Genomic DNA, 27,714 nt, shown 5'->3' with positions numbered 1-27,714 from the left:
ACTTAAGTCAAGAAAATCCACTCAATCTTCGTTTGATTTCAAATCAGAAATCGGCAGATTTTGACTGAACATTCCGTAAAAGTTAGGCCGTTCCTTTTTCTTTTCACCACAGGTAAATGTAACTTCATTTATTCTTTATGCGCAAAAGTATTTTTTGTACTTATTTGTGGCATATTCTATGGTTCTCAAGGACAAACGCAATCACTGCTTTTCAAGTTAGTACGTAATTTGAGACCGGCTTTTCGAAAAGGTCAAATTTGATGTACGTCGTAGCCTAAGTAAAAGCAAATTAACTAATCGCGATTGTTGCATGGTAAATCAACTATCTTGATCATTGAATGAAGGGCGGTTGAATTAGAGCAATGAAAAGAGTCACTTGATCAATGAATAACTCTACAGTGCACACGGCGACGCGCCGGGTAAGTAAAGGGCAGTCCATCGTTAGAAGGTTTTGATAGGCCTATGTGACCCCTGCAATTTGCTTCCGCTTTTAAATCTGCTGACATGAAAGTATACCGTTTCAGTTTGCGACTTTTCACGCTACGTGGTTCGACTTCCTGTCGTTGGTCCAGTGAATATATGTCATCAGTTTCCGGATATATTGATCCAATATTGATAACTGTTTCCACTCCTTAAAATTAAATGCGGAAACGTTTGAGCACCTCGATTGAATCCTCGTTGTTTTTCAGGGATAAGTTGACTGCTGGATTCACATCATAAAAAGGTACCCTGCAAATCATTGCCTACGCTTTCTTCATAGTTTAGTGTATTAGAGCCAACAAGTGAATTTATCTGGACATTGCTTTGATTGAGTCATCGTTCCTCACCGGCTGGTTACACCGTAAAGTTAGCAGGTTTTGGCATGTTTATTTCTTTTTAATATTGTTGAGAATTTGTATACTATGTATGCTCTTTTTCGACTCAAACTCAAGTCAAGAAAATCCACTCAATCTTCGTTTGATTTCAAATCAGAAATCGGCAGATTTTGACTGAACATTCCGTAAAAGTTAGGCCGTTCCTTTTTCTTTTCACCACAGGTAAATGTAACTTCATTAATTATTTATGTGCAAAAGTATTTTTTGTACATATTTGTGGCGTATTCTATGGTTCCCAAGGACAAACGCAATCATTGCTTTTTAGTACGTAATTTGAGACCGGCTTTTCGAAAAGGTCAAATTTGATGTACGTCGTAGCCTAAGCAAAAGCAAATTAACTAATCTCGATTGTTGCATGGTAAATCAACTATCTTGATCATTGAATGAAGGGCGGTTGAATTAGAGCAATGAAAAGAGTCAATTGATCAATGAATAACTCTACAGTGCACACGGCGACGCGCCGGGTAAGTAAAGGGCAGTCCATCGTTAGAAGGTTTTGATAGGCCTATGTGACCCCTGCAATTTGCTTCCGCTTTTAAATCTGCTGACATGAAAGTATACCGTTTCAGTTTGCGACTTTTCACGCTACGTGGTTCGACTTCCTGTCGTTGGTCCAGTGAATATATGTCATCAGTTTCCGGATATATTGATCCAATATTGATAACTGTTTCCACTCCTTAAAATTAAATGCGGAAACGTTTGAGCACCTCGATTGAATCCTCGTTGTTTTTCAGGGATAAGTTGACTGCTGGATTCACATCATAAAAAGGTACCCTGCAAATCATTGCCTACGCTTTCTTCATAGTTTAGTGTATTAGAGCCAACAAGTGAATTTATCTAAACATTGCTTTGATTGAGTCATCGTTCCTCACCGGCTGGTTACGCCGTAACGTTAGCAGGTTTTGGCATGTTTATTTCTTTTTAATATTGTTGAGAATTTGTATACTATGTATGCTCTTTTTCGACTCAAACTCAAGTCAAGAAAATCCACTCAATCTTCGTTTGATTTCAAATCAGAAATCGGCAGATTTTGACTGAACATTCCGTAAAAGTTAGGCCGTTCCTTTTTCTTTTCACCACAGGTAAATGTAACTTCATTAATTATTTATGCGCAAAAGTATTTTTTGTACATATTTGTGGCGTATTCTATGGTTCCCAAGGACAAACGCAATCACTGCTTTCTAGTACGTAATTTGAGACCGGCTTTTCGAAAAGGTCAAATTTGATGTACGTCGTAGCCTAAGTAAAAGCAAATTAACTAATCGCGATTGTTGCATGGTAAATCAACTATCTTGATCATTGAATGAAGGGCGGTTGAATTAGAGCAATGAAAAGAGTCACTTGATCAATGAATAACTCTACAGTGCACACGGCGACGCGCCGGGTAAGTAAAGGGCAGTCCATCGTTAGAAGGTTTTGATAGGCCTATGTGACCCCTGCAATTTGCTTCCGCTTTTAAATCTGCTGACATGAAAGTATACCGTTTCAGTTTGCGACTTTTCACGCTACGTGGTTCGACTTCCTGTCGTTGGTCCAGTGAATATACGTCATCAGTTTCCGGATATATTGATCCAATATTGTTAACTGTTTCCACTCCTTAAATGTAAATGCGGAAACGTTTGAAACGTTTTTCGACTCAAACTTAAGTCAAGAAAATCCACTCAATCTTCGTTTGATTTCAAATCAGAAATCGGCAGATTTTGACTGAACATTCCGTAAAAGTTAGGCCGTTCCTTTTTCTTTTCACCACAGGTAAATGTAACTTCATTTATTCTTTATGCGCAAAAGTATTTTTTGTACATATTTGTGGCATATTCTATGGTTCTCAAGGACAAACGCAATCACTGCTTTTTAGTACGTAATTTGAGACCGGTTTTTCGAAAAGGTCAAGTTTGATGTACGTCGTAGCCTAAGTAAAAGCAAATTAACTAATCGCGATTGTTGTATGGTAAATCTCCTATCTTGATCATTGAATGAAGGGCGGTTGAATTAGAGCAATGAAAAGAGTCACTTGATCAATGAATAACTCTACAGTGCACACGGCGACACGCCGGGTAAGTAAAAGGCAGTCCATCGTTATGCGGGTATCAGCGGCCATCCCGAGGGGTCGACCCCGGGCACCCAGGGGCATTTGTCACAGCTGCCGTGACAAATACATGCTAAAGCCCCTCGGGTAGGGCAAAAAATTGGGACAAATACCTCCACCCCTGGAGCAACCTGGGCAACATATAGTCGGTGTTGCCTGTTCCTCGATGCAAAAGTACGAGTGATCATGGTTTACTGAAGCCACATCAGTACTAAAATCCACACAAGTCTCTATGGAGTCCTCAAATTCGAGCTTTCTGGGGCAAACTTTCTTGGCTTGCGGTTGTTCATCACACTGTCTCTTCCTACCGGCAAGACGCTTCGAATGCGAACTAACCGTATGAAATTGAAATCTCGATGTCGCTTTCCTTAAAATGCAATGAACAGATTCTTGGATCGCCGAGTGTCTTGAATTTTTTATCCGCTCGCTTACAGAAAACCTCCCACTTCTTACTCTCATTGGGCCTTGTAGGAAAGCAAAAATAACAGCAGATTACGTGCAAATCCCGTGGGTATGGCCCCGGGGTATTTTGCCAAAAACGCAAAAGCGCTCTAATGCCCCGCGTGCGGGGCATGCCTTTGCTACAAATCCCCTGCTAAGCCCGTGGGTTGCCCTTGGGTTGCCCGGGGGTCGACCCCTCGGGATGGCCGTTGATACCCGCATTAGAAGGTTTTAATAGGCCTATGTGACCCCTGCAATTCGCTTGCGCTTTTAAATCTGCTGACATGAAAGCTTAGCTGTTATTGGAATATATTTTAATGACTGATAAGGGTTAGATTTAAGGTGTCATTTCGCAATTTGTATGTTCTTGAGGTTTGACAAAGCCGGATGAGATTGTGTTGCAAAAGGTAATATTTTCATGTGTGCGCGCCATTTTTTTGTTTTCAAGGTTACTGTCTCTCCCGCAGAAAATAACTCCAGGGATACGTTTCTCAAAACCTTATCTAAAAACAGAGGTATGCCTAGCATTAAGGTCGAGATTTATCAGGATATGAATGTTACGCATTTAAAATTTTTAAATTAAAACGTGTCTTTTCCGCTCCTTTACTCACAATGCACACGCGAAATAACTTAAATTTCATCACGTAACATGAAAACAATGCGTAAAGTCCAATCACAACATACCTAATTATTGCCTCACATGAACACTAGGCAATTTTTCACGTGCTTGAATTGTATTCCATCAATCAAATTCCATTTTGCCATATTGGACTTCCCTCTATCGCGTGTCATTTTCTTGTAAATAACCTGCATTTTATTACGTGTTTTAGCTGCATTGTCCAAACCCACCGAAAAAAATTCACGTGGAACTAGATGCTACTGAAATTGGGTTTTCCACGCAGTTCTCCCACGTTTGACTTTCTCTACGAATTTAAGTCACTTTAAGCTACCTTGGACTTTACCCAATTGCGTGTTCATTCCTTGTAAAACAACCTGCATTTTTTCACGCATTTCATGCACAGCGGGTAGAGTCCAGATAGGCAACAACCAACTAAGGAGCCCTCTTTGGAATATTATCCTTTCTTTTGTTCAATGTATCTTCACTTATTCGAGATCGCAATATATCTTTGGTAAGGGTCTATCAGAGGTACAACAGAGTTTCAGTTTGCTTTTCGTAGTAAAATTACGCGGAATTATATTTTTGAGGTAACTAACTGTTGACGAATAATTTTGATTTTTACAACAGCTTACTGTACTGTACTTACTGTACTTAATTTTACAACAGTTATTACTTTTACAACAGTTATTTGGTCTCGTCACGCAACGCACTCTCTCTCAAATGGGAAATAGAGGGCGTTGTGTGACGAGACCAAACAACGGCTGCGAAGGAGACAAAAGTAAGTGCGGTACCGATGCATTTCATTTTAACTTAGAAGTATTTGGACAATAGAGACAGTAGATCACGTAATATCTGTGTGAGTTCAGATAAATTAGGTTTTTTTCTGTCTTTCTGCGATATTTTCGTTTTTTGAAAGTTATGCTCTTTCGGTGACAAAAATGAAAACATTAAGTACATAAACTGTCCCATCTCAACCCACCCAGCCAAAACAAAAAAAATAATAACTCTTGCATGCTACGCATGCCTATGTTTTATTAAACTTTTGGTCTTTGGAAGCGGCAAGGCTGAATTTTTTACTCTTTCTGAATCTCCGCAGTTGCCCCATAAAAACGAATTTGTCACGGAGGAATAACAGGAATCGCGCAGGGCCGCAAACACATTTTAACTTTTGAAGGCAGGGCAACTGAGACAGTGTATCCCCATTACATTCCACGTTCATTCACACTATCTTGCTTTAAAAATGACCTACTTTTCGTTTTACGACCATGATGCAACGCAACCAGAGTGCGCACTCAGCCTGATTTCAAATTAACATGGTATCTCGCTTGTATCATTTGTAGCAGTAAATACAACATATTTTGGAGACGAGAGATGTTGATGTCAACCGTTATCTACAAATAAATTTCATATGACTCCAAGAGCGGCATATTTATTGTAACAAAAAAGTTAGTCTGTCCATTACCTTAGTTTGGTTAACTAATTGCTACTGTTGTCTTAAGTTCCACAATTTCACTGTTTCCTTGTTACCCGGTGTCTCCGCGCATCGAACGTTCGGTTTTCGAACAAAATCGAACTCAAATCGTTCGATTTTGATCGATTGTGTTCGGAAATCGAACTCACAAAAAAAAGATTTGTGTTCGATTTCGTTCGATGATAGAACAATATCGCACTCAATCGTTCGATTGAGTTCGATCGAGTTCGATCAAGTTAGATTAAGTTCGATTAAGTTCGATCAAGTTCGATTAAGTTCGATCAAGTTCGATTAAGTTCGATTAAGTTCGATCAAGTTCGATTAAGTTCGATTAAGTTCGATCAAGTTCGATCAAGTTCGATTAAGTTCGATTAAGTTCGATTAAGTTCGATTAAGTTCGATGTTTACTTCCTCGCAAATCACTTACAAACGTGACTTTTTCCGTTTTCTTGTCAAAAGTTTGATCGGTCTGCTATTTTTTTTCTGTGCACGCCGACATCCCCATTAGAGCAGAATAATAACTTTTTAAATTTATGACCATTTCTTTGGGTTGTGAGCGGTCATCAGAGTTTAAAAATACCGATGTCTCAGCCCCCGTCCACTCGTGTATCCGTTTTCGTATGAGAACGCAAAAGATTTTCATTTTTGACTTCCGCGATATATCGGATTAAAACGGTTACCAAAAACGCAAATTTTTGAAAACGTTTTCCAAACTGGACATTTTTGGTTTCTCGTGCGTACACCTGAAAACGGAACGACATACGGGAGTCAATTCACTTCGTATGTGAGCGCTTCAGTATTCAACATGGCGTACTCCATACATTCGAAACTAAAACACAGACTTGCACTCTAACTTTGTGTCATCCGCTCGTGTTCTGCTTCAAATTATTCTAACTTCATGGATCGAAAGCGTTTAAAATCCTGGAGGCCTTAGGAGTCCTTCGTATCTCGAAGATTGTAGTGGTCTTAAATTGTCTAATTTACATAAAAGGAACCCAAAGCCCTCGCATTTTAGAGACATAAGGAAAACAAAGATGGCTATTGAGAACATTCTCGGAATTTCACGCATCGAGGGTCAAAAACAAAGAGTGCATTATATAGTGACCGATTTCGTTGATTCTTTGAAACATAACCCAGCAATGAAATGAAACGTCATTAAATACTTATATCCACTTGACTTACCATTTTCAACGGTTTCCGTTGGATAATCCAACAGATATTCCTACGGTAAAATGGCGCGAAACACCGCATTCAGCGCTATTTTCGTGAATAAATCAGATAAGGAAAAATGGAAAGATAGTAACCCCCCCCTTGATGCTAATATTTGGCGAGTGGTCATTTTTTGTCAGGCTTTTTTAGATCGATCATCAGATCCCACAATTTCACAAACTTGGTCATTTGTGAAGTCACACTTATTACTTTGTTCCTTTGTTCGTAATGGCTTTACGCCAGTTTTTCCACTGTTTTGATAGATAAAGCTTTAATTAGAATAAAATAAAGAACCTTACATAATATACTTTCTTGACGCTGTGAAAGATAATTTTTAAAGTAAAGCGCCATGCAGCATCTCCATGTCTATAGGGACTTCCCCTTTGGGAACATGGCTGGAGGTGTCTTGCAAAACTATGTGATTCCATCTAGCTAACCCTCACTAAATTATTCATTTGAGGGGCTGTGAGGAATAAACGTCAATAAGATTTTAACCATGTCAGTGTTTTCTAATGTAGAATGCCAAGCTTTGGATTTGGTGAAGTTCCTGCTGGAACTGATGTTACACACCTTGTTAGAACTCTAGAAGCAGTGCACCGAAACCCCGCATCTCTGTATGCCATAGAAGAGGCCACAACATCCTGCATACAGTGGGGAGGAGTCTTGCAACAGCTAATGCCAGATGCCCAGCCGTTTTTTGTCCGCAAACCTAACATCAAGATAGGACCCAAAGATTTCAACAGGATTGCTAAAGAATTACGCAAAGGTTATGCTGTGCTTGTTAGCATGAAGTTCCCAGGGAGCACTAATCATGTATTTGCAATTGAAGCTCGTGAAAATGGAACAGCACGTATATTACATGCCTGGCAGGACAAACATCAGTTGAGAGTGGAAAGAACAATGCCAGTTGATGAGATGGTTGGCTATTTGAAACGTCTTCCCGAGTTAGACTGGGTAACCGACAAACCTGAGTTGCAGACCATCCGTCGTCAGCTATGGGGTGAAGACCATGCTGAGGTTCCAGATATTGGAACAAGTTCAAGAAAAAGAATTAGCTATGAAATGCTATTCAAAGGTAAATCTTTCTTTTTTTGAAAATGGAATGGAATACAGTGCACTCTATGTACACTATACAAAATAGACTGGCATTCATCGGAAGCGGTTTGTTTTTACGAGGCAAGAATATTTATTCCCACTCTGGTTCTTTTCTTTTTTGATTAAGGTAAACCTGATCGACCATTAGCTTCCCCTGGAAATAGAGAAAGACTGACCAGTCTCTGCAGTGAGTTGTCCGAGTGGCAGTGTGCCAGGTCCTCAACCAGAGGTGTATCAGAATGGCGTTCAGCATCTAGTAGGCCTTCGCAAATTGAAGGCCAGCGAGCTCAAGGTCGTGGAGGTATTAGTATACGAATGGGTGCCGGCGCAGGTGCTGGTCTTGGCTTTGTGTTTGGAGCTGGCGGAGTCTTGCTTGCTGAGCTTAGAAAAGGAGAGGGGGTTGATTGTGTTGAGGTAGGCTTAGGGGGCCTAAAAGGTGGGCTTGCTGGGGGTTTAGGCGGTGGTGCAGGAGCAGCTGTTGCGAAGGTCGCTGCTCCAACATTTGCAAGGATTGGAGTCTCTGTAGTTCGTTCGAATGCCGTTGCCGGGGTTGCTATGTATGGTGTCCTTGCTATTTGGGATGTGGTTGAATGGAAAATGAATAAAATTACGGAAGTGCAACTGCGCCAACGTCTTGCTGAAGGTGCTGGAGGAGCCGCTGGGGGCATTGGAGGTGGCGCTGCCTTAGGAGTGGCTATGGGTGTTTGGTTGGGCCCAGTTGGTGTATTAGCAGGTGCAGTGATCGGTGGCTTTGCTGGTGGCGTTGCTGGTGCATTTGCTGGTAGGGCAATTGATGGAGCGATGTGGGATCAGAGTGAAGATGCTCTTATGAACAGCTACGAATTTTTCGGGTGGCGCGGTGTAAAGAGGAATACGCGGCCCAAAAAATCTGCTGATGAAATCGGGAAAGCCTATGACAGAAAGCTCGGAGAAAAGCCTGAAAAGGTCAGTGAAGAAGACTGGCACAAATTTTGTCTGGGAAATCTCATGGTTCTTCTTCCCGCAATGTACCCAGATTTTATGAAAATGATGCAGTTGGCAGTTGAGCTCAAGGAAAAGAAAAGCAGTGGTTTGTCAGCCATTGGAACATCCTTCTATGAATACCTCTCTTCAGAATAGATGTATTCGTTGTTACCTCGATAAGTGTAGGTTTGCCACAACAACCGTACGTTTTTGACTTTTAGACCCTCATTAAAAGTAAAAATGGACAATTTAAATGTATACAATGGCCATTACCAAAACTGTAACTCTCTTAATTTACGCCACGAATATGTTCAGCAGCACAAAAGGTATTCGTTTCTTCCTTTGGTTTGCTCTATGTCGACCGCGGCAGGGTTCGACGTCCTCGCCTCCAATTTACCGACTACTTGAACAAATTCAACAGGTCACTTTTCGTCCCATTTTCTCTTTTCCTGGGGCGTTCGTTTCCCTTTTTTTCATTCGTCCTTTTGAATGGCACCCCTTTCAGCGTCGGAGCGCAAAAGTTACCTACATCCTCCAGGTTGTTTCCTGTAAATGCATGTCACATCTTCGTTTTATTTCACAAAGTGTTTCGTTACTAAAGTGTACTTTTGTGATGTTGTAATCTGCACCATTTGAACTTTAAACGCACACACCCAATTAATGTTTTTCAATTATCTAGCATGTCTATTTCATCACATTTGACTCGTTTTTGTGGGTCTCTGCTTCCCCTCAGTTACAATTTTGTGTGATTTATATACTACTTTTTATACCATCCAGATTTTGAGTTTTTTTATTTAGTATTCACTTTCTATTTGCTTCAATTTTATAGTTATTTCTTTATATCCATTTCGGCTTTGACAATCGTAGTTTTTCCCATGTCAGTTACTATCCCTCCTCTTACGGCGCCTTGAGGCACCTCTTTCAAAAGGAGGGAATAATATATTAGCACGCAATTTTACATATTTTGATATTTTGGCGTTTTTTTTTTTATATTAGATTTATATTTAGATTTGAGTGTTTTTATATTTAGTTTAAGTACAAGGTTTAATACAATAAACCGGTTAAGTTTCTAGAAACGTGATCTGCATAAAGTTAGAAACTATTCACATGTACTATAACCAGGTTGTCTGTAAGCAACGCGCACTGTACGATGCGTCCCATGTTGCAACAGGTTTGGAAAGTTCCCACAAGATATTTCGTACGTGCTAAAACCTGTCCTTTTGTCGGTTCTGCGCTGGTCTTAATCAACTGGCCAACCTAATTACTGTAACTCTGAAATCGTAAACAGCCTTTCTTCCAGTTTCCAGTTGTTGTTGTTGTTGGGTTTGCGCCTTATCTGGAGCACAGCACTATTCTGGTTTATCTATGTCACTTAGTGCGTGTAATGCAACACCTAAGTCCTTTAAGTAATTATACTGGTATAGAGAGAATATGTTTTCTTGCTGGTATCTAGAGGCGTCCTGACCTATTCGCCAGCGATGCAAGAACTGTTGAAGTACCTAATATCACTTTTGCAGTGAACAAGAGACACTTTAATTAGTTTGTTTAATTACTTCCTTAGTTTACACGCTGCACTAATAAGCTTTTAACTTTTTGTGATCTGTTTCAGAAACAAGATCATGCTTTGGTAGTTTGGATTATTAGAACTAATCATGTGCGCCACGAGTCAACTGTTAAAGGGCAACGTACGAAGTCCAGTAAACGCAGTATTAAGACATTATCAACTTGGTTTCGACAATTCAGTAAATTTGGCGTTTACCTAAACCTTGGGATACAAACAGTGAAGTAATAGTAATCCATCAAAGCGTTCTGAAAAGTCGTCACGCTTTGTATAGCAACTACTTTTAGGCAAACACAGCCTTGCATGTGGCTCTGCGCGTTTTATTACAAGCGTAGTTTTAGGTTAAAAACAAGAGCTGTTGCTGATCGCCGAGCCGGTACAGAAGAGACAAACCCTACCCTAGACAAGAACACCTTAAAGTCGTCGTGCTTGCGGCAAACAAGCTTTCCCCGTTAATCTTGCTCCGTAACATATGAACTATATATGCTCAGAAGCTCAAAATGAAAGGTTAGGCTAAATAGGACTGACGAGAGGGAGTGCCTAATACTTCACAAATAAGATATCGTTAAGTATCCTGTCCAAAATTAGACATGGGGTAAAGGTGATAAAATTTCCTCATGCTGGAAGGATAGATCCACCAGTGAGGCAAAGGATAGTGCTGTATAGTGAGAAAAAGAAATGTGATGCGTACACAAAGAATAGTGCTGTGTAGTGAGAAAAATAATAGTGCTGTGTAGTGAGACAAAGAATACTGCTGCGTAGTGAGACAAAGAATAGTGCTGTGTAATGAGACAAAGAATAGTGCTGTGTAGTGAGACAGAGAATAGTGCTGTGTAGTGAGACAGAGAATAGTGCTGTGTAGTGAGACAGAGAATAGTGCTGTGTAGTGAGACAAAGAAAAGTGCTGTGTAGTGAGACAAACAATGATGCTGTGTAATGAGACGAAGAAAAGTGCTGTGTAGTGAGACAAAGAATAGTGCTGTGTAATGAGACAAAGAATAGTGCTGTGTAGTGACACAAATAATAGTGCTGTGTAGTGAGACAAAGAATAGTGCTGTGTAGTGAGACAAAGAACACTGCTGTGTAGTGAGACAAAGAATAGTGCTGTGTAGTGAGACAAAGAATAGTGCTGTGTAGTGAGACAGAGAATAGTGCTGTGTAGTGAGACAGAGAATAGTGCTGTGTAGTGAGACAAAAAATATTGCTGTGCAGTGAGACAAAGAATAGTGCTGTGTAGTGAGACAAAGAACAGTGCTGTGTAATGAGACAAAGAACAGTGCTGTGTAATGAGACAAAGAATAGTGTTGTGTAGTGAGACAAAAAACAGTGCTGTGTAATGAGACAAAGAACAGTGCTGTGTAATGAGACAAAGAATAGTGCTGTGTAGTGAGACAAAGAATAGTGTTGTGTAGTGAGACAAAAAACAGTGCTGTGTAATGAGACAAAGAATAGTGTTGTGTAGTGAGACAAAAAACAGTGCTGTGTAATGAGACAAAGAACAGTGCTGTGTAATGAGACAAAGAATAGTGCTGTGTAGTGAGACAAAGAATAGTGCTGTGTAGTGAGACAAAGAATAGTGCTGTGCAGTGAGACAAAGAATAGTGCTGTGCAGTGAGACAAAGAATAGTGCTGTGTAGTGAGACAAAGAATAGTGCTGTGCAGTGAGACAAAGAATAGTGCTGTGCAGTGAGACAAAGAAGAGTGCTGTGTAGTGAGACAAAGAATAGTGCTGTGTAGTGAGACAAAGAATAGTGCTGTGCAGTGAGACAAAGAATAGTGCTGTGCATTGGGACAAGGAAAAATGCTGTGTAGCGAGACACAGAATAGTGTTGTGCAGTGAGAGAAAGAATAGTGCTGTGCAGTGAGACAAAGAATAGTGCTGTGTGGTGAGACAAAGAATATTTCTGTGTAGTGAGACAAAGAATAGTGCTGAGTAGTGAGACAAAGAATAGTGCTGTGTAGTGAGACAGAGAATAGTGCTGTGCATTGAGACAAAGAATAGTGCTGTGCAGTGAGACAAAAAATAGTGCTGTGTAGTGAGACAAAGAATAGTGCTGTGTAGTGAGACAAAGAATATTGCTGTGTAGTGAGACAGAGAATAGTGCTGTGTAGTGAGACAGAAAATTGTGCTGTGTAGTGAGACAAAGATTAGTGCTGTGCATTGAGACAAAGAATAGTGCTGTGTAGTGAGACAAAGAATAGTGCTGTGTGGTGAGAGAAAGAATAGTGCTGTGCAGTGAGACAAGGAATAGTGCTGTGTTGTGAGACAAAGAATAGTGCTGTGCATTGAGACAGAAGAGTGCTGTGTAGTGAGACAAAGAATAGTGCTGTGTAGTGAGACAAAGAATAGTGCTGTGTAGTGAGACAAAGAATCGTGCTGTGTAGTGAGACAAAGAATAGTGCTGTGTAGTGAAACAAAGAATAGTGCTGTGTGGTGAGAGGAAGAATAGTGCTGTGTAGTGAGACAAGGAATAGTGCTGTGTAGTGAGACAAAGAATAGTGCTGTGCATTGAGACAGAAGAGTGCTGTGTAGTGAGACAAAGAATAGTGTTGTGTAGTGACACAAAGAATAATGCTGTGTAGTGAGACAAAGAATAGTGCTGTGTAGTGAGACAAAGAATAGTGCTGTGTAGGGAGACAAAGAATAGTGCTGTGTAGTGAGACAAAGAATAGTGCTGTGTAGTGAGACAAAGAATAGAGCTGTGTAGTGAGACAAAGAATAGTGCTGTGTAGTGAGACAAAGAATAGTGCTGTGTAGTGAGACAAAGAATAGTGCTGTGTAGTAAGACAAAGAATAGTGCTGTGTAATGAGACAAAGAATAGTGCTGTGTAGCGAGACAAAAAATAGTGCTGTGTAGTAAGACAAAGAATAGTGCTGTGTAATGAGACAAAGAATAGTGCTGTGTAGTGAGACAAAGAAAAGTGCTGTGTAGAAAGACAAAGAATAGTGCTGTGTAGTGAGACAAAGAATAGTGCTGTGTAGTGAGACAAAAAATAGTGCTGTGTAGGGAGACAAAGAATATTGCTGTGTAGGGAGACAAAGAATAGTGCTGTGTAGTGAGACAAAGAATATTGCTGTGTAGGGAGACAAAGAATAGTGCTGTGTAATAAGACAAAGAATATTGCTGTGTAGTGAGACAAAGAATATTCCTGTGTAATGAGACAAAGAATAGTGCTGTGTAGTGAGACAAAGAATATTGCTGTGTAATGAGACAAAGAATAGTGCTGTGTAGTGAGACAAAGGATATTGCTGTGTAGGGAGACAAAGAATGTTGCTGTGTAGGGAGACAAAGAATATTGCTGTGTAGGGAGACAAAGAATATTGCTGTGTAGTGAGACAAAGAATAGTGCTGTGTAGTGAGACAAAGAATAGTGCTGTGTAATGAGACAAAGAATAGTGCTGTGTAGTGAGACAAAGAATAGTGCTGTGTAGTGAGAAAAAGAATAGTGCTGTGTAGTGAGACAAAGAAGAGTGCTGTGTAGTGAGACAAAGAATATTACTGTGTAATGAGACCAAGAATAGTGCTGTGTAGTGAGACAAAGGATATTGCTGTGTAGGGAGACAAAGAATATTGCTGTGTAGTGAGACAAAGAATATTGCTGTGTAGTGAGACAAAGAATAGTTCTGTGTAGTGAGACAAATAATAGTGCTGTGCAATGAGACAAAGAATAGTGCTGCGTAGTGAGACAAAGAATAGTGCTGTGTAGTAAGACAAAGAATAGTGCTGTGTAGTGAGACAAAGAATAGTGCTGTGTAGTGAGACAAAGACTAGTGCTGTGTAGTGAGACAAAGAATAGTGCTGTGTAGTGAGACAAAGAATAGTGCTGTGTAGTGAGACAAAGAATAGTGCTGTGTAGTGAGACAAAGAATATTGCTGTGTAGGGAGACAAAGAATAGTGCTGTGTAGTGAGACAAAGAATAGTGCTGTGTAATGAGACAAAGAATAGTGCTGTGTAGTGGGACAAAGAATAGTGCTGTGTAGTAAGACAAAGAATAGTGCTGTGTAGTGAGACAAAGAATAGTGCTGTGTAGTGAGACAAAGAATAGTGCTGTGTAACGAGACAAACAATAGTGCTGTGTAGTGAGACAAAGAATAGTGCTGTGTAGTGAGACAAAGAATATAGTGCTGTGTAATGAGACAAAGAATAGTGCTGTGTAGTGAGACAAAGAATGGTGCTGTGTAGTGAGACAAAGAATAGTGCTGTGTAATGAGACAAAGAATAGTGCTGTGTAATGAGACAAATAATAGTGCTGTGTAGTGAGACAAAAAATAGCGCTGTGTAGTGAGAGAACGAAAAGTGCTGTGTATTAACACAAAGAATAGTGCTGTGTAATGAGACAAAGAATATATAGTGCTGTGTAGTGAGACAAAGAATAGTGCTGTGTCGTGAGACAAAGAATAGTGCTGTGCAGTGAGACAAAGAATAGTGCTGTGTAGTGAGAGAAAGAAGTGCTGTGTAGGGAGACAAAGAATATTGCTGTGTAGGGAGACAAAGAATATTGCTGTGTAGTGAGACAAAGAATATTGCTGTGTAGTGAGACAAAGAATAGTGCTGTGCAATGAGACAAAGAATAGTGCTGTGTAGTGAGACAAAGAATAGTGCTGTGTAGTGAGAAAAAGAATAGTGCTGTGTAGTGAGACAAAGAATAGTGCTGTGTAGTGAGACAAAGAATATTGCTGTGTAATGAGACAAAGAATAGTGCTGTGTAGTGAGACAAAGGATATTGCTGTGTAGGGAGACAAAGAATATTGCTGTGTAGGGAGACAAAGAATATTGCTGTGTAGTGAGACAAAGAATAGTGCTGTGTAGTGAGACAAAGAATAGTGCTGTGCAATGAGACAAAGAATAGTGCTGCGTAGTGAGACAAAGAATAGTGCTGTGTAGTAAGACAACGAATAGTGCTGTGTAGTGAGACAAAGAATAGTGCTGTGTAGTGAGACAAAGAATAGTGCTGTGTAGTGAGACAAAGAATAGTGCTGTGTAGTGAGACAAAGAATAGTGCTGTGTAGTGAGACAAAGAATATTGCTGTGTAGGGAGACAAAAATAGTGCTGTGTAGTGAGACAAAGAATAGTGCTGTGTAATGAGACAAAGAATAGTGCTGTGTAGTGGGACAAAGAATAGTGCTGTGTAGTAAGACAAAGAATAGTGCTGTGTAGTGAGACCAAGAATAGTGCTGTGTAGTGAGACAAAGAATAGTGCTGTGTAACGAGACAAAGAATAGTGCTGTGTAGTGAGACAAAGAATAGTGCTGTGTAGTGAGACAAAGAATAGTGCTGTGTAATGAGACAAAGAATAGTGCTGTGTAGTGAGACAAAGAATGGTGCTGTGTAGTGAGACAAAGAATAGTGCTGTGTAATGAGACAAAGAATAGTGCTGTGTAATGAGACAAAGAATAGTGCTGTGTAGTGAGACAAAGAATAGCGCTGTGTAGTGAGAGAACGAAAAGTGCTGTGTAGTAACACAAAGAATAGTGCTGTGTAATGAGACAAAGAATATATAGTGCTGTGTAGTGAGACAAAGAATAGTGCTGTGTCGTGAGACAAAGAATAGTGCTGTGCAGTGAGACAAAGAATAGTGCTGTGTAGTGAGACAAAGAATAGAGCTGTGTAGTGAGACAAAGAATAGTGCTGTGTAGTGAGACAAAGAATAGTGCTGTGTAGTGAGACAAAGAACAGTGCTGTGTAGTGAAACAGAGAATAGTGCTGTGTAGTCAGACAGAGAATAGTTCTATGTAATGAGACAAAGAATAGTGCTGTGTAGTGAGACAAAGAATATAGTGCTGTGTAGTGAGACAAAGAATAGTGCTGTGTAGTGAGACAAAGAATAGTGCTGTGCAGTGAGACAAAGAATAGTACTGTGTAGTGAGACAAAGAATAGTGCTGTGTAGTGAGACAAAGAATAGTGCTGTGTAGGGAGACAAAGAATAGTGCTGTGTAGTGAGACAAAGAATAGTGCTGTGTAGTGAGACAAAGAATAGTGCTCTGTAGTAAGAGAAAGAATTGCTGTGTAGTGAGACAAAGAATAGTGCTGTGTAGTGAGACAAAGAACAGTGCTGTGTAGTGAGACAAAGAATAGTGCTGTGTAGTGAGACAGAGAATAGTGCTGTGTAGTGAGACAAAGAATAGTGCTGTGTAATGAGACAAAGAATAGTGCTGTGTAGTGAGACAAAGAATAGTGCTGTGTAATGAGACAAAGAATAGTGCTGTGTAATGAAACAAAGAATAGTGCTGTGTAGTGAGACAAAGAATAGTGCTGTGTAGTGAGACAAAGAATAGTGCTGTGTAGTGAGACAGAGAACAGTGCTGTGTAGTGAAACAAAGAATAGTGCTGTGTAATGAGACAAAGAATAGTGCTGTGTAATGAGACAAAGAATAGTGCTGTGTAGTGAAACAAAGAATAGTGCTGTGTAGTGAAACAAAGAATAGTGCTGTGTAGCGAGACAAAGAATAGTGCTGTGTAGTGAGACAAAGAATAGTGCTGTGTAATGAGACAAAGAATAGTGCTGTGTAGTGAGACAAAGAATAGTGCTGTGTAATGAGACAAAGAATAGTGCTGTGTAGTGAGACAAAGAATAGTGCTGTGTAGGGAGACAAAGAATAGTGCTGTGTAGTGAGACAAAGAATAGTGCTGTGTAGTGAGACAAAGAATAGAGCTGTGTAGTGAGACAAAGAATAGTGCTGTGTAATGAGACAAAGAATAGTGCTGTGTAACGAGACAAAGAATAGTGCTGTGTAGTGAGACAGAGAATAGTGCTGTGTAATGAGACAAAGAATAGTGCTGTGTAATGAGACAAAGAATAGTGCTGTGTAGTGAGACAAAGAATAGTGCTGTGTAATGAGACAAAGAATAGTGCTGTGTAGTGAGACAAAGAATAGTGCTGTGTAATGAGACAAAGAATAGTGCTGTGAAGTGAGACAGAGAATAGTGCTGTGCAGTGAGACAAAGAATAGTGCTGTGTAGTGAGACAAAGAATAGTGCTGTGTTATGAGACAAAGAATAGTGCTGTGTCGTGAGACAAAGAATAGTGCTGTGTAGTGAGACAAAGAATAGTGCTGTGTAGTGAGACAGAGAATAGTGCTTTGTAGTGAGACAAAGAATAGTGCTGTGTAGTGAAACAAAGAATAGTGCTGTGTAGTGAGACAAAGAATAGTGCTGTGTCGTGAGACAAAGAATAGTGCTTTGTAGTGAGACAAAGAATAGTACTGTGCAGTGAGACAAAGAATAGTGCTGTGTAGTGAGACAAAGAATAGTGCTGTGTAGTGAGACAAAGAATAGTGCTGTGTAGTGAGACAAAGAATAGTGCTGTGTAGTGAGACAAAGAATAGTGCTGTGTAGTGAGACAAAGAATATTGCTGTGTAGGGAGACAAAGAATAGTGCTGTGTAGTGAGACAAAGAATAGTGCTGTGTAATGAGACAAAGAATAGTGCTGTGTAGTAGGACAAAGAATAGTGCTGTGTAGTAAGACAAAGAATAGTGCTGTGTAGTGAGACAAAGAATAGTGCTGTGTAGTAAGACAAAGAATAGTGCTGTGTAACGAGACAAAGAATAGTGCTGTGTAGTGAGACAAAGAATAGTGCTGTGTAGTGAGACAAAGAATAGTGCTGTGTAGTGAGACAAAGAATAGTGCTGTGTAGTGAGACAGAGAATAGTGCTGTGTAGTGAAACAAAGAATAGTGCTGTGTAGTGAGACAAAGAATAGTGCTGTGTAGTGAGACAGAGAATAGTGCTTTGTAGTGAGACAAAGAATAGTGCTGTGTAGTGAGACAAAGAATAGTGCTGTGTAGTGAGACAAAGAATAGTGCTGTGTCGTGAGACAAAGAATAGTGCTTTGTAGTGAGACAAAGAATAGTACTGTGCAGTGAGACAAAGAATAGTGCTGTGTAGTGAGACAAAGAATAGTGCTGTGTAGTGAGACAAAGAATAGTGCTGTGTAGTGAGACAAAGAATAGTGCTGTGTAATGAGACAAAGAATAGTGCTGTGTAGTGAGACAAAGAATAGTGTTGTGTAGTGAGACAGAGAATAGTGCTTTGTAATGAGACAGAGAATAGTGCTGTGTAGTGAGACAGAGAATAGTGCTGTGTAGTGAGACAAAGAATAGTGCTCTGTAGTGAGACAAAGAATAGTGCTGTGTAGTGAGACAGAGAATAGTGCTGTGTAGTAAGAAAGAATAGTGCTGTGTAATGAGACAAAGAATAGTGCTGTGTAGTGAGACAAAGAATAGTGCTGTGTAGTGAGACAAAGAATAGTGCTGTGTAGTGAGACAAAGAATAGTGCTGTGTAGTGAGACAAAGAATAGTGCTGTGTAGTGAGACAAAGAATAGTGTTGTGTAATGAGACAAAGAACAGTGCTGTGTAGTGAGACAGAGAATAGTGCTGTGTAGTGAGACAAATAATAGTGCTATGCATTGAGACAAAGAATAATGATGTGTAATGAGACAAAGAATAGTGCTGTGTAGTGAGACAAATAATAAATTCTCGCCTTTTCATGTAAGAAGATTTGGCCGATATTTTATCAACAACTTTAGCATTATTCATTGTAGCTTCATCTACTTAAATCACTTAGGGAAGTAAGTTGTATTCTTTCGGGTGTTACATATCAAGGATCCGTAGGAATCATATTAATTTGCTGAAAGAACAACTTTTCATGACTAATAACTAACACAGTGCAATCTATTGAATGCTGAAGGAAGGGAGATAAATATCTGCGTGGCAATGTATACTACCATATTGGTTACCCAGCACACAAAAGTTTTTCACTGTATCGCAGATATCAAGGATGCAAATGTAAGAAAATTATTTCGTAGATTCATTCATCTAATTTGGACGTACGTAGCAGAATATTTCAGTAACCTTTTTTAGACTTGACCTGAAGATCAAGATAGTTATTACTGGCTGGCATACTGATTTACTTGCTAAATGACTGCGTGACTGACTGACTAACTGACTAACTAACTGATTGAGTGACTGGCTGATTGTTGACGAACGGGCTGACTTTCTGAGTGACCGACTGACTGACTGACGAACGAACTCACGGTTTTATTGTCTGAGTATCTGACTGACTCACTGACTGAGTGACTATATTACTGAATCTCAGGGTCATTACTAGTACTGTAACTTAAGAGTTTTTTTTGTAGATTATCATCGGTGGGCAACTCATATTCAAGAAGAGTTACAAGTCTTTAGGAATATACACCGAAGGAATTACGGTTCCATCAAAACCGTGCAGGGCTGTTGTATCAGTACAACTTTTAACCGAACACGGACAGTGCTTTCAAAGCTCTCTACATGCTAGGTATATTTATTTGTTATTTAATGGGCGAAAGGGCTATATTGGGAAAAAATTGTGATTCTTGGTCTCGAGAGCAGCCCGAGGCCACAGGCTGAGGGTCACATAGCGCTTAGTTTTTTCCAGTAAGGATCGATTTTGTGTTGGTAAAATGAAATGTTTGTCTTCATTTTGAATCTTCTCATTTAATTAGACTAAGCGTCGTCCATAAGCCGTTCGTAACTTCTCAAATATTTACAACAAGCGACTTGACAATACTAAAAACTGCTATGTGTTTCAAAGGAAATTTTTGTGTCAAGTCGTCGAATTCAGTTCCAGTCGTATACATGTATGCTTAATTCTCCAAACTTGTGATTTGTTTGAGAAGTTGCTTTCTAAATGAGGTCCATAAACTTTCTTTGCTAGACAAAAAATTTTTTAACAATTTGCAACCTGAATCTCTATTATCTGCTAAAACTTTGGACAAAAAGATGTAAAACTCTTCATAACGGCCATTTGCAGAAAACTGAAGCATCAAAAACTTAACGGTATTCGGTTTCAGTGTATTTGTAAACTATATAGAAATTATATTAAAATCATCTGAAAGTACTTCACCTCTTCTTCACGTTTTTATCCAAATGAATTACTTCGATCCTTTATCACATTATCGAATACGAGGCGTTTCAAACTTGTTTTATTTTGTCCTAATAATTTCGGTGGTATTTTTGTAAACTAACCCGTTGCCACAATGTAATGTTTTAAATCTCTTTCTTTTTCTGGGACAGTTTAAATGGCCATTTCAAAGATGACATAGCGTGGCTACTATTGGTACCGTTTACAACAACTGGATGTCTTCTGTTGATTCTTCATGGTTGGACTCAAGTGAATGCAGATATACTGCCAACGATGATGACGGGGGAAAAGCGATAGCAGTAAATGAAAATAAAGACGACAGAGTACTTAAACTATGTGTTCAGTCCATAAAAACGCAAAAAAAAAAGAACTCGGCCAATATCCAGCCATTTTGACCTCACGCTTGGTCAATAACGCATATGAATATATTTTATGCAGACCCATACGAATCTGGCAAGGGAAGACAGTACAAAAAATGCACTTCCGAGCCCGGAATTTGTCTAACGTATAAGTCGGTGGGCTTCCTTTTCCTTGTAATTCAGTTCATGAAGTGTTAACTTCAGCACTGATCACACAAGTATAACGTCAAAATCTGTTACACTTAAGAGTCTGAGCCAATGATATAAAAGAAGGTTTAAGTCAGCGTTCTCGTTACTTTTGCGTCCGTCAATTTGATGCTAAAAGCACATCAGTATCAGTGTAAGGTTTTGTAGCCAATGCTTCCCAACCTACGTCTTAAACAAATAAAAAGACGCTGATAAATATCAGTGAGCCCACAATATGCCATGAATATTGGTCAGAGGATTCTTTGGTGCAACAGCCGTCACTTTAACATCTCAATGTTAGCGCAGTTAAACGATTGCATAGGAGGTTTATTACATTTAGGACCGAACGTTATTACATTTAGGACAACATTACATTTAGGACTAAATGTTATTATATTTAGGGCTTTATCACATTTAGGACCAAATGTTATTACTTTTAGGACTTTATTACATTTAGGACAGTTACTACATTTAGGACTTCAACACCACCTCGTTCTGTTCCTTAATTATCTATTTAAATTTTTACGTGAATTAATAAATGGTGATTTGGTAGTCCAAAATTTCCTCTGATTTCCACGAGTTTCTTCGCATACTTTGGTAAAACGCTGTTTTACGACTTTCCTCCTCATACTAACGACTTTATTTCGAGTTCTGCGGTAATTTTCCCACTCGTCTGGGCTCCTAGAGTTATTAAATTTCCTCTTGAAACGATCTCTTTGCCTCATCACTTTCCGAATATCGGTTGTAATAACGTGGGATCCAGAAGTTTAACTTTTCTTGAAAGAAACGATGGGAGCATGATCATCATGAATTTGGTTTTTTCCCAACACCAACACACATCATCTGGATCATCGAAAACGTGAGCAGTAGAGAATGGGACTTTGCTAAGATCTTCTAGAAACGCCTCTTGGTTGAACTGTTTCATCGATCGTTACATAAAGATTTCAGATTTCGGGAGAAGTGGCTTCGAATTTAGAACCGCATAAACAAGTCTATGGTCACTTAAACCAGGTTCCAAAACACCCGATGACTTAATAAGTGCTGAAGCATTAGTTAAAATCACTTCCAGACACGATTCCCTTGTTTTGGATATTCTAGTCGGTACATTTATGATGGAACCCAAGTCATACACGTCACAACCATCAGCGGATGGAGTATATCAGAATTTAGGTCCCCAGTACATATTATAGTGTCACTAAACGATAAAGCTTCATCTAACATGGTAGACAGTTCCTTAGAAAATATAGCATTGTCAACGGACGGTGGTTTATTGAGGAAATGTTCTGCTGTGATTGAAAAGAACATCGACAAAAAAGCTTGCAAATAGAATTAGTTACCAAATATGATAAAAAGAATGCTTAAAAGAAAAGTTTGGTAGGAGGGGGGGGGGGTTCAAATCGGCGAGGGGGGGTCCATATCCACTAGCGGATTTGGATCGGGGGAGTCCAAATCCGCGGGGGGTCCAAATCCGCTGTGACACCGGCCGCCATCTTGACATCTCATAAATCAACAACTGTGTTGAAAACGTGAATTGGCCACCGCGAAGAGTTAAAGACTGACGTTTCGAGCGGTAGCCCTTCGTCATCCAATCGCTTCCTATTGTTAGGAAAAATGGCGCCAAGATAGAGTTTCTATTCACCCGGCAGTACACTCGAAATGTACAAATTAAATGGACCGAAACAAACGAGGAGATACGAGCAATCTGACTGAGGTGCAAATGAATACCGAAATTACAAATTAAAATAGGAATGAAAATATCGATAAACTCCGTCGGATTTCATGAGACGAATCTGATGGATAACTTTCGACACTGCCCTTCCTGATGCAAGTCTGACTTTTAAAAGTGAAAAGCTCACGAAACCTTTAAGGGGGGGTGGGGTGACTTACACTAAAGTCCTCCCTTAGAACATAGTTAGTAGAGGTTAGTTAGTAGTCCGCTCTACTAACTATGCTTAGAATGAAGTAGTTTTTTGAAAATGTAAACTGAAAATTGGACAACCTTCTCGTTCATGTCTAATATACACCAATACCTTCAAGTCGTAAAACGTGGTTATCCGAAAAGATAGGAAAAGCGAGACAGCCTGCAGCGCAGATCATAAGTGTGTGTAATACATATGCATTATTGAACAATGGTGAGGTCAAGGTGGCTGAACATTTTCCAAGTTCTTTTTTCGCGTTTTTATGGACCGTAGCGAAATCAAGGTCCACAAAAGCACAAAAAAAGAACAAGGGTAATGTCCAGCCATCTTTGCCGAACAAGCTTCAGAGTAATAGCACATAGGCGCGGGTGGATATGGGGTTTCTCTTCGATCGAGTGCTAAACTCGATAGCTTACGAGTGAGCGCCTCGTGAGTCTACAGCATTTTGACTTCTGTGATAAAAAAATGTTGGATAAGAATACAGACCACGCTAACCCAGTGACGATTTGTTTATTGCCAGTGGACATTCCGTGAGGTGACTCTTCTTGTGCATGTTTCCCAGGTCGAATTAAAACATAGAATATTGTGGAGGAAGGGAAAACTGGAGGACCTGGAGAACAACACCTGGAGCAAGGACGAAAACCAGCGAAAAACTCAACCCACATTTGACACTAGTGGCCCATTTCTCGAAAGGCCCTGCGACTTAACGGGCCCGGAAAGCTGTTCTGTGTTCTGTTTTCATCCAAGAGAAGGATTATAAACGTTTTTTTAAATTATGCAATAAAACATTCAGCTAAAGAAACAAAATGGACTGGTTAGGGAGCCAGAAACTTCTTTTCTATTGTTTAGGGACGGTTTATATGCTCTTGTCACTAGTTTTTGTTTGATAAATTGGCTGTACTAGTAATACTGAATAATCAGAGAAACTTTGAAGGGAGACTTGCTGTGAAAGAACTCTTGTGTAAGAATTTAAGTGATTGTCGCATTTTTTAGCGATTAAATCACTTGTTCGGTATTTTTATCGGCTATCCCAGCATCTGCGTAAGAAATAATAAATTGAAAATGGAAACTGTAGGATTGATAAAAAAGTGGCTCGTAACGAAGACAATATCGTTATTTATGCACTGAATGTTACTCTGGTTTCAAAACGAGACCGAGAACGTGGGGCGCAGCTGGTACAAAACTATAGACTAAACACATAGTGTTATAAACGAAGTCTCGGTCCATAAAAAAAGTAGAAAAAGAACGAGGCTAAAATCCAGTCATCTTGACCATAAAAGCTTGGTCAAGAGAGTTTATATTCTCTTGGCTTAATCATTAAAGGATTCATTGTGTAGCAAAAGATTTCGCTTTGATAAGAATCAAGAATGGCTTGTGTATTTCGAGAACCGATAGTGAAAGCCAAGTGTGTTTGCAGCACAATAAATCCAAGAGGGTCGTTTATTTTTTTCTACGTATATGCCAACATTGTCCAAAAGTTACGAACTTTGTAAGTTTTCTTGCGTGGGATCAATACGCGGAATCCCGAGCGGGCGAGGGTGGGCCCATCATGCCCGCTCAGGTAGCCAATCAGAACACAGGATTTACGTCATCTTACACTCTTGCGCTGCTAGCTATATGATAAAGTGACTTACAGAACAAGATATCTACTGACCAATCGTATGTTATCCCATTTCACGATCACAGGTCTCGACATGTTGCCTTTTTTCCACATAAGAGTCAAATTGAACCATTGAGCTACAACGTTCAACACATGATAGTCAGTTTGTGGTCTAATGAACCATTCATTTTTTCCTTTAGCCCCTTATGACGGGTTCATCAGTTCCCGAACCGAAATATTGGGAAAACATATATTTTACAGTTGATCCCAAGTTTATATTTCATTTTTTGCCTTCATCTCTTCTCCCCGCCGTGAGAGGAGAAAATAAATAAATAATTAAAAAACTCATTAATAATTCATAAGCCCATTAACCTATCAAATGATAGATAATACATCACGTGCAGTGACTTTATATCGATAAACCTCATCCTTATTAGTATGCGGTGTTTTATCAGATATAAAGACACTGCACGTGACTTATGAATATTAATTAATTATCAACACAGAAACTGACACAACAAATAGTGGGAACATATTTAATGTTCTTTCAACAAATTTCACACAGTAAATTTACTTTTGCACCAAATTAATAGTACAGTTGTGAAATACACATCTGGAAAAATTCTCTATTCCATTAGTACAGTAATCTGGTAAAGGCATATTAGACAATACATCATCTGAAACTTCGAATTCAAGATCAGTTGGCAGAAGTGACTCCAACTCGTTTTCGCTAACCTCTGCGTTTGACCTTTTCGTATGCTAATTTCTAACGTTCACAAAAGCATAATTGTTATGAACTCTCTTGACACACGCTTTTCCAAGAATGTTTTTGAAGCCGTTCAAAAAACTCGCAGCACGTGTTTTATCGGGTCAAAAACCCGATAAAACACTCCTGCTCGTTTTTTAAACATTACATAAACGAATGAAAAAAGAAAGCTCAACAGTTTCCACTTATAGTCATATGGTACATGAACTGATTACTGAGGTGGAGTAAAGCCGTAGAGGGCTAGAAATGCAGTATCCCAGTTCAAAATTGAATAAATCAAGATAGTTATTCTTAAAAATGAACTCAAATGCTTCATTAAAATAAATTGACACTAAATAACATTGATGTATAAAATTTCAGGAACACTACTGATAATAATAGTTTTCTTTTGGATTAACATGTGACACAGCGAAATCATTCAAACTGCTCTAAAATGGTGCATCACTACTTAAGACTTTAACACGAACAATAACATCAACCATAGCATGCTAGTTCATCATCAGTTGTAGTCAATTTCTTTTCCAAAAAGTCTTAATGATTACGTACCAATCGATTCCATCCTATTGAGCTTCCAGCCAAGCACTAGCCCACTTTGGGCTGGAAATGATTTTCTTAAACTTTGATCAATAAACCGCTTTAAGGACCATACATCGACTGCTGATATTTCTTATGTCAAGCAAGTAAAAAGACGCTGATTGATATCAGGGAGCCCGTCATGTGACATGTATACTGGTCAGCGGTTTTTTTGTGCAACAGCTGTCACTTTAACATCTCAATGTGGATCGTCTTGCTATCCTTCTTATTTAAAATGATGTGACAATCATTTGAAAAATTTTCTTCCCTGCTTCCTCAAATCGTCCTACTTTAACAGTCACTATTGCAGAACAAAATTGCTTGATCTGTTGAAACTTAGCAACGCGCTTTAAAAACAAAGATCAGTACGAAGCTCATGGCGCTTAAGTTTTTTCATTTTTTCCGATAATTTCCAGATAAAGTCAATACAAGACAGTTGTTTACCTCAAAGGAGTGGAGAAATTTCGTCTCGAAGCACACAACTGCCATTATTGCCTTGTGTACAACAGCATAAAAGAACACACTCTTCAATCACATTTTGCATTAACGTGAGACCTCCCTTCGCGTTAAAATTGACTGAGAGCAAACAGCAAACGGGAAAATTGGTCACTTGTTCATCTTTACCGTTTCCCGTTTGCCGTAATCACGTCCTGCCTAATATCTCCATCAATAGATCACGTATGACGTCAAAATGTGGTAAGAACAAAAGAGGGGCACACGAGGTACATAAAATTTACTTTTTCCTAACTAATACTTTGCAGGTGAAAGGGGCATCTAACATTGTTCATAACAAGAAAGATACAGCACCCAACAACCGAACCTGTATACAGCAGAGGGACATACGCTTATTTTCCATTCGCAGACGGATTTGATCTGACATGTGACTATGTTTTAGTGGGCTGCTTCGGGCTAAATTCTGAAAATATCTCAGTGCCCCAGAGTATTCTTGACGGTTACTTTTGTGGAATTTTTATTACTTCAGAATTATACATTCCTATGCTTTTCACTTCCTGGACTACACAGAATGATTTAACCTCCTAATCAACTTTTGTTGAAGAAAATCCGTCGCTGCAAATACATTCTGTAGCGTGCGACGAGAACTTGGGGTTTGGTGTCTTCTTCATTGAAAATTATGGAACATGTCAAAAAATAATAACCAACCCATCAGTTTCACGGTATTTACAGAACAATGGTTTCCATATCATGCATGTGCTGGCCGAGGCACAGTAATTTATACTGTAATGACAAGGGGTACAAAGGAATATAAAGGAAAAGCACAATTTTGGTTCGTGTGTAGGACATGGCCTGAAACTTACAGCGCCACATAGCATTGGCTCAGGTTAGGGTACAATGCAATGTAGCAGGATGCTCGTCAGGATTGGGTTGGCACTTTGTTGTTGTGCCACCATAGGGTTCAAAACCCCAAGTTGTTTACTGTTTTGATGTCTCAAATCCAATCTTTGATATCTGTATAATACAAAGAAAGAAAGAGAGTTTTCATTATACTATTCTGTACGTGACTCGAGATTGTTACAGTCGTGAAATCATTGTGGTCATGACCGATGATAAAACTGTAAGATTTTCTGTATTGTGGCCAGTATTGATTTCTCACTAAATGCTTTTTTAATAATTAGACTGTTGTTTAGTCAGTTGATGTGCAGGGGATCAAATAGACCCAATTACTTTTAAAAAAGTAAACAATCCTGTAATACTTCTCTGAGAGATACAAAATCTGAAGTGAGATCGTCAGTTCTGCAGGTAAGTGTTTATGATGAAGGTAGTTGCAGTGTTGCACAGTGTTGTTAGTATCATTAGCTACATATACAATGAAGCAACGGTAATTATTACCAGAGCAGTTGCAAGTCATTTTAACTCTTAATATTTTGTGTGTAATAAATCATGTTATTGAAGAAAAGAGATGTTCTGAAATCTTTATTTGAAATTCCGGGTTCTCTTCATCTGATAGGAGAACGAAGTTTGAAATTTTGTGTTTCCTTTTAGTTTACTTCAGTGAAACTTCACTGAAATTTCACTGATGATGAGGGGACATTGTGAATATGAGCCAATTAGGGACATCATAGAAAAA

At 39.3% G+C, this 27,714-nt stretch overlaps 1 protein-coding gene and 1 pseudogene across 2 annotated transcripts; both read left to right on the top strand.

Moving 5' to 3' along the window:
• Positions 1–1,538: 1,538 nt before the first annotated feature.
• Positions 1,539–10,100, top strand: LOC131771006 (uncharacterized). 2 transcript variants are annotated; one of them, XM_066169758.1, is made up of 3 exons: positions 1,539–1,644; positions 7,220–7,776; positions 7,924–10,100. In XM_066169758.1, the coding sequence occupies exons 2-3, from the start codon at positions 7,221–7,223 to the stop codon at positions 8,913–8,915; spliced, it is 1,548 nt and encodes a 515-aa protein (XP_066025855.1). In that variant the 5' UTR covers positions 1,539–1,644; position 7,220; the 3' UTR covers positions 8,916–10,100. The 2 variants fall into 2 exon arrangements, with proteins under 2 accessions (XP_066025855.1, XP_066025856.1); XM_066169759.1 differs by lacking the exon at positions 1,539–1,644 and adding an exon at positions 3,872–3,917.
• Positions 10,101–26,308: 16,208 nt separating this feature from the next.
• Positions 26,309–26,956, top strand: LOC131770991 (uncharacterized; annotated as a pseudogene).
• The last annotated feature ends 758 nt before the right edge of the window (positions 26,957–27,714 follow it).

Source organism: Pocillopora verrucosa, chromosome 7 (assembly GCF_036669915.1).
Source record: "Pocillopora verrucosa isolate sample1 chromosome 7, ASM3666991v2, whole genome shotgun sequence".
Classification (NCBI taxonomy): domain Eukaryota; kingdom Metazoa; phylum Cnidaria; class Anthozoa; order Scleractinia; family Pocilloporidae; genus Pocillopora; species Pocillopora verrucosa.
Note: the sequence above shows the minus strand (reverse complement) of the source record. Positions and strands in the feature narration are given on the sequence as shown.